The following is a 7,951-nucleotide window of genomic DNA, read 5'->3' as shown; positions in this document are numbered from 1 at the left end:
GCGCAATATACATATACTGCTCTTTTGAGAGTAGGTTAACAAGAAACTATACTTGATGTGTACAGCTCTTAACCTTGATCTTGAACGATTCCGAGAGTAGCTGGCAGGAGAACGAGGATCGGTCGCGTATGATTTATGTTTTCTGTTTATTATTATAATAATATTGCGCTAAATAAAATATATATATTTATGTGTATATATGCATTTGTATAGTTACTATATTGGAGTTTAAACATATATATGTATATTCACTTAACTTATCATTTAATTTGTGTGTTATTTTTCTTTATATGATATATTTCATTTAAAAAATATGTTTGCTCTTTTTAGCTAATTGCACAAAGCTTTTAAATTAATTTAACTACGGATATTAAATATTATTATTAGCGAATTGTCTTTCTGGTTTCTTGCTGCTTTCATTCGCAATTTCTGTTTGACAGAAATGCAACCTGCACTAAATTACCATGAATTTAATTAATAAATTATTTTAACTTGCGAGAAAATTACGTATTTTGTCTTTTTGCTTGATTTTTTTTAAGGAAATTAAAAGCTTTGAGCTGCATTTTTTTTTTGGGGTATCAATTTAATTAAAAAAAATATACAATAAATATTAGTAAAAAGCATGAGAGAGCAGCTCAAAGAGTGAGTAAATTTTGTATCAAATCGAACAAAAGAAGCCAATCAAATCGAAAGATACAAATATATAAATGTAAAATTATAAATAGCGCTAAGATAAGCTAAAACGATGATGAGTGTTCTTCACATCACAAAACAACAAATAATATAATATGCATGTATGTATGTGTTTTTTTCGATAGGTATTTATATAAGTTGAGCATATAGTTTAGAACTATATGATTTGATTTAATGTTCGCATTGAGCACGCTCATCATTGCACGGGGAAAGGTCGCCAGACGTAGCCCCGCTTTTCAAAAATATATATTTTCTAAGTTAAGATCAGAACTAAATGTAGACTCTGCGCAGCAAATTATCATGTGGTTTCTCTCCTCTCTCTCTCTCTCTCTCTGTCTGTCTTTCTGTCTGTGTTGCTCTCCAGTACTTGTATTGCACTAATGATTAAGGACTAACTAAAGCAGTCTCGGCTGTGTGTTTCTGTATTTAACTCCTGTCTTAAGTGTTTTCAGAATGAGATACTCTCTAGATACGCTGTAGAATATAGAATGGCACTAGGTTTGGTAAGCTACGCTACAGTTGTGAATGCTTCGGTTCGGTTCAGTTCGGAGTCGGGTTCGGTTCGGTTGGGATCGGATCGGTATTTGTATGAGAACTGTAGCTTGGCTATGGCACAGTCGCCTTTAAGTAAGAGTTTTGACTAGTATAAACAAAATTGTTTAAGAATGAGCTGCCACGCCCACCAACAACGCTATCAACAACGCTAAACGAGCGGCGAGATCGTCTATTGGCCACGCTTCTCTCCATGCTGGCCAAGTGCTGCACACACACACCACACACCACACACACACACACACACTAAGTCGTAGTACTATGTTAATCCCTATAGCTACTTTTGCCTCCCCAAGGATCTGGCTGGAGTCAACGCTGCGCATGCGTGTGCGACATGTGCGAATGTGTCGAGTGGGGCGGTGGAACGTGTGGCACGTGCGCGTGGTGGGCGTGGCCGCCGTAGGCCTGCGCATGGGAGAGGGGCGACGCCTGGCCACCGCTGTAGCCGGACTGCATGAGGCTCTGTTCGAGGCTGTAGTGCGAGGGCGGCGCCTGCGGGTGTGCCAGATGAGCGTGCCCATGATGGCCGTAAATCAATTGTCTTACTTTGGAGTCCTCGTCGGCGATGTTGTAGCTGAGCTCCGTCTCCTCGAAGCCCGTGGCGGACATGCGCTGATCGCCGCCACCGACGCTGGGCGGATCCGGCGAGTTGAGGCACGTCTGTATGAGCTGCTTACCCGCCTCCGAGGTGATCATCGGCTGCAGCTTGCGCGTGGCAAATGTGTACACATGACCCGTCTCGCTGGCCACCAGCAACATCACCTGGGTGCCAGTCAGCGTCGACAGTTCGTAGGCCTGCAAAAAGAGTAGAGAGAGAGAGAGTGGAAGTTTCGGTTAAAGATGTGTGAACTATTCGTAGACGCGATCTCTACTTCATCGAAAAGTGGAACATAAATTTGCAAATAAACTATGCGATTAACTTGCAACGATAACAGAGGCAGGCTGAGATTTTGCCTGGCTATCAAATTGCCAGAGAGGACCGCGTGAGATAGTGAGTGTAATAGGAGTTAGTCAGTCTCTACTTCGTGTTGCTCGTGAGTCAAGTCACGAGCGCATCTCTATCAGGAATATCTAACAAGCTGGCTTCAGGCTACGTCGGTAGCCAAAGCTGGCTATCAACAGCTCGTAATTACTCTAAAGCGATAAAGTTGCTGCAAGAGGTGATTGGATTGGCGGGTGGGAAGAAGGAGAATGGAAGCTGGGAGCAGCCGAAGCATTGGCTGAACAAATCGCGCAAAGGTAAACGAAAATCGCGCACAAATCGCGCGCTTTGCACACAGCATTTATTATTAATATTAATGAAATTGTTGTACACATTGTTGTGACTGGCACTCAGATTGCGAATGAGAATGAGACTGGGAATGGGACTGGGACTGGCACTCAGTGCACGTTGCACGTTCTTGGCTGCTGCTTGGCTGCCAATTTTATGTGTAACATGTGTAAATGCAAACAATTGACACGGCCCGGGCCACTGAGTAGGTGACGTTGTTCTCTTCCCAGGGAGCTGCTGCAACTAGACTGCAGGCGGCATCCAACAGGCAACAGGGAACAGGCAACAAGCAGCATGCAGTCAGCGATCCAACAATTCATGTCAATTTGAATTTCGAACACAAAGACAAAAGGACACGACACACTGCGAAAGAAGGGGCGGAGCAGGAGAGGAGCTGTGCTGCTGAGTCAGTGGCCAGATACGAAAACGTTGACAGGACAAGCCCCAGAGACCGTAGCGAGCGAGGCAGAGTCATTTGTTAGAAGGCGATTGTTGGCTGCTCCTCTGCTAGCGTCTTGCATGTGGCCAAAAGGCGACAAGGCAGCCAAACTGTCGGCTGCTGCAGCTGCTGCTGCTCTTATCTGTGCACCATCTGCCGCTGTTCGGGTATCAATACGCTTCCGTGCTGGCCACAAGACGCAGACAATTCCCAAGCCAAGCCAAGCCAAGCAAAGCCGAGACAAGCGCTTGGCCCCCAGCTTGGCCTCAGGCCTCGTGATTTCAATTTAACACCTTTTGGCGGCATTTTGCGCCTTCGGCCTGTGGCGGTGCCCCATTGTTGGGCCGTTTTACATGGCAAACGACAGACGGAGAATGAGAATAAGACAGACATTCAGTAAGTGTGTGTGAGTGTGTGCCACATGCGATCTTGCATTTATGCAGACAGACAAAGAGAAGAAGCGACAACCTACGCAATTGGGCCAGGCCTATTCGTACAAATGAGATCATTGCGTTGACATTAGCTTACTTTTCACTTTTGGCCTTTTTTGGCCACTCACTCGCCAAGCGTACGATCGCCCACGCCCACGCCCATCAAGCAGTGGACAGCAGCGAGCTGAATTTTAGTCGCTTTGCTAAATGCCCAAAATTGTACAGTGGAAAGCACCGATGATGTCCACAGGTTGTTTCATGTGTGTGTGTGTGTGTGTGTGTTTGAGTGCGTGCGTGGCGTCTGCCTCGATATCGATATCGACATCGACATCGGCATCTGCCACAACTTGATCAGGTTCAATAACCGCAATTTGTACCCTGTAGGACAGTGTGCACGTGCTTGTGTGTGTGTGTGTGTGCGTAGCGCCAAGCGAATCCATTGTATGCCTGTCAACTGTCCAGGCTGCGGACATCGATGAGGGCCACATCAAAGTCACTAAAAATATATAACAAGAGTTTTGTCCCTGTCAAGAGACGCGCGCCTGTCATAAGTAGGGCCCCAAAGCGCAACAACAACAACAATTGCTGCTGCAGAAGCAGTCAGCAATCCTGCGGAGAAACTCACAACTTTGGGGTCAAACATATTTCAAGTATTTATACTTTCAAATACAATAAATACAAATGCGATCATTGTTCTTACTGCGATTAGTAGCTGATCAATTAATCAGTTTACGACAAAGCTTTACTTTTTTTTTACGTCGCTTATCATTTCAAGTTTTTATGTAATAGTCAAGCAATCTAATATTGTTTCATTAGATCAGATGAGATTCCACCCACGTACTCAATATAAAAATTTCAACCAAGCTAAAAAACAACACACTTCGAGGCCAACTTGAAGTTTTTCCTTTTTGTGGAAAATATTTCATAAACTTTTGTTGTAGCTCGGATCGCGGCGAGATCGTGATTTAGCGCTGAATCTGGCGATTTTTGACTTTATTTTTTTTGGTTTTTTGCGGTGATCGCATCGACTTTGAGGCCAAAGAAGTCTTTTAAAAAAATGTTAAGCATTTCATATGTCGCGGCCCGAACTGAGACTGAGACTGAGACCAAGACCCGAACGGGCCATTATGTAAGCTTGCGTGTGAAAATTGGTCATTTGAAGAAGAAAATCCAAGAGTCTTACTATTTGTAAGCACTGAACTGTTCCAGGTAAAGGAGGAGAGAGAGCAGAGCAGAGCAGAGAGGAGGCAACTTCAAAGGCAGTGGCTGCATCTTCGCATGACAATGAGACCAAGCAGCACGCAACTGGAAAAGCAACAAGGATTGGGATTGGGATTGGGATTGCAAATGGGATTGGTATTGGGGATACTCTTTGAATGCAATTGCGGGGCCGGCAAATTAACATTTTATGAAGCCGAAAACAAAGGGAAATTCGGAATCGAAATCGGAATCAGAATCGTGGCTACCACGCTTACACACAGCGACAGCGCCGTCGCCGCCAAAGTAAATGCAACAGTTGTCTGTCTGATGTAGGGGGCGGGGATGGGGCAGGTCGCACAGGTTGGGGCACGATAGTAACACAACGATAAAGCACTCTTCGGGAACAATGCAACCTGAGTACGAGGAGCAGGCAACGAGGAGGAGAATTTGGGGGGAATTTGGAATTCGGTAGCATTTATTAATTGCACATGCGCTCAAAACGTGCTCCACACTCGACTTCAAAAATGAGTTGACCAAAACGGAAAATTCAAACACAAAAAAAAACTGCAGAAAAAAGAACTAAATTCAGTGGGGAGGGAAAACTGACATGATTATTCTATTATGCTGGCACATTAAGAGCCAAGCAGCTATATCTAATCTACAATTTATTGTTCTATAAAGCTATGAACCAAAAATGAAAAAAATAAAAATTCAAAATGAGAAACAGAAGAGGAAGAATAACAAAAAGAGCAGCCAAATGATGTTGTAGGTGATTTTTGAGAAAACTAAAAATAATACAATATGTATAAAGAGACACAGGTACGATAATACGAGGTATCCTAGACATTCTATCTATAGTCGATATCAATCTTACATATGTAGCAACCACAACAATATATGTATATCCTTCTTCTTCTTACCTTCTTCATGATGCCCGTCTTGCGCTTCGAGAACGTTGTGTAGCGACGCAGCTTATTGTCAATGTATTCCATTTTGATTTTGACGCGTCCCTTTGTCTTTTTGCCATTTGCGGGCGGTGATTTCTTATTGGGCAGCGCATTGTAGCCATCGACGCCGTCAACGTCGACGCCAGCAACAGCGACGCTGCCTGCAGCGCAGCTCTCCAACCCCTGCAACGTCATGCCGCCACCGCTTGATCGGTGATCTTCATAGCAATCGCTGCCGCTGCGTTTCAGTCCGCGCGATTGTTGCTGCTGCTGTTGTTGTTGTTGCTGTTGTTGTTGCTGCTGTTGTTGCTGCTGCTGCTGCTGTTGCTGTTGATGTTGAGGACTGTGCGTTTGGCTGTTGCCCAGAGTTTGGCACTGTTGCTGTTGTTGCTGCTGCTGTTGCTGCACCGCCGCTGCTGCTGCCGCCGGATTGGGCCGTTGCATGGCGAGACCAACGCCTCCGCCGCCGCCGCCCATGTTCTGCAGCAAGCCGCCGCTGGGTGGTCGGGCGCCAAGCGCCGCCACAGCGGGATTGCCGTAGATGTCCGCCTGATCGGCGAGACTCAAACCTATACTACTCATCGAGTAGTTTAGGTTATAGCGCGAGTCACCGCGCGCTGGATCCATTCTAAGGTAAAAGTTCTCCACCGTGGAGCCGTACAATAAATCCAAGGCACCACGCGCGTCTATTATTGCCGCTGCGGCACACTTTTTAGATTTTAGATTTTGGGTTTTAGCTTTACTTTTGCGCCCCCCAAAACACTCACAAATCGGCTGCTAGCTTTTTAATTCCAAAAATAAACACAAAAAAACACACTCACACACACACACACGCGCTCACACAGAGAGGCGCGCACGCACGTTGTTGCTGTTTTTGCTTTGCTTTTGCCTTTGCCTCTGCCTTTGCTTTTACCGCTGGCTTTGTCGCTGTCGCTGTAGCGGGCCGTCAGCTGTTTGCACTGTTTGCGGCTGGCGACGCTACAGTTATTTGCACAGACGCGTCTGCTGCCCGCGCTGCAGCGTGATACGTACAACGGTAGATTGATTTGTTTAATCTTTGTATGATTAGTAACAAAATAATCCGCGAACTTTAGTTGCAGCACTTAACGCACACACACACGCGGCGCAAGCACACAAGAAAAACTGACAACTGGGGCTGCTAGCTAACAGCGCCTTTAACAGTTCCTTAACAGTCGCAGTGTTGTGCAGTGGTTCGTGTGAATTGCGCGCGTCAATTTGTCAATTTGAATTCGCAGTACTAATGGGAGTTTAGTTGCAGTTGCAAATGCAATTCATAAAATTATTCACACAATATATTCAATACTGAAAACTGATAACTGTTTGTAGTTGCTGTTGTTGTTGTTGCGGTTTGATTTATTTGGATTTGTTGGTTTGGACGTATTTGACTTATTAGCGCTGGAGAGAGATGCTTGGCACTTGTTTTGGTCTTTTTTGCTTTATTTGCAGATTTAATGTCGTACTGCCAAATTCGAATTGCGTTGTGAACTGCGCGTGAGTGTTTGCCGTTGCTGCTGCTGCTGCTGTTGTTGGTGTTGATGTTGTTGTTGTCGCTGCTGCTGTTGTTGTAGATGTAGTTGTTATATTTGGTGCGTCTGGCCGCCTCGAGCTAACTTTGCGATCGATTGTTGCCTTCGTTGTGCTTCAGATGGCGTGCAAATACCTAATAACAAAGCACGCGTATGGCAAGCGACGGCGCAGCGGCGTTCAATGTTTGCTCCAAACTTGGAGCACAGTTGCCCACACAACCGGTTGCTGTCAAAGAGAGCGAGGCGCGAGAGAGCGTAAGTGAGAGAGTAGGTAACGTGTGCTCTTCACTGCCTAAGAGCAAAGAGAGCTTTATGTATGTACATAAAGAGCTTGCCTTTGGTTTTTTGTTGGTCTGTTGATCGAGGTTATGGCTTAATTAATTAAGCCTCGCAGTCCATACGCTATTAGTCAACGCTCTCGCTCTCTCCCTTTCTCTCGCTAGCACTCTCTTTCGCTCGCGCAGTGTGCATGCGTAATTTACTATGCTCATTTGTGCAAACATCTGCCATTTGCGAGAATGTGATTGGCTGCGCCGACGCATAGATCGCATTGGGGCTGCCAACTCCGCCCACTTTCTCGGCTCGCATATCGCATCGCATTGCGCGTATCGTTATCGTTGTTGTTATCGACAACAACAGTCAGAGTTGCGTTTATGTATTTTATTTTGTTGATGTCAAATAGTTGCGTGATTGAGTTTTTAATTAATTGCCATTTTGTTGCAAAAAAATAAGAAGAAGAAGAAGAAAAAACATACAAATGTCTTTCTATATGTTACGTGCTCGTTGCTTATCAGCCCCGATTAAGTTAATTTGTTATTTTGCGACGAAGAATCTCAGCTGCCCATGTTGCAGTCAGACAGTCAGGCAGTGCT

General features: G+C 45.2%; 1 protein-coding gene across 1 annotated transcript in view; it reads right to left on the bottom strand.

The window, feature by feature from the left end:
- LOC117568826 (serum response factor homolog) overlaps positions 1–7,176 on the bottom strand; it is a 31,980-nt gene extending 24,804 nt beyond the window's left edge. Inside the window, exons 1-2 of the mRNA XM_034249701.2 lie at positions 5,506–7,176; positions 1,792–2,040 (exon numbers count right to left, since the gene is read on the bottom strand). Coding sequence (XP_034105592.1) covers positions 1,792–2,040; positions 5,506–6,159 — 903 coding nt within the window. The 5' untranslated portion in view covers positions 6,160–7,176. The remainder of the gene's footprint in view (positions 1–1,791; positions 2,041–5,505) is intronic.
- Positions 7,177–7,951: the final 775 nt, after the last annotated feature.

Source organism: Drosophila albomicans, chromosome 3 (genome assembly GCF_009650485.2).
Source record: "Drosophila albomicans strain 15112-1751.03 chromosome 3, ASM965048v2, whole genome shotgun sequence".
Lineage (NCBI taxonomy): Eukaryota > Metazoa > Arthropoda > Insecta > Diptera > Drosophilidae > Drosophila > Drosophila albomicans.
This window is presented reverse-complemented; position numbering and strand designations above follow the sequence as displayed.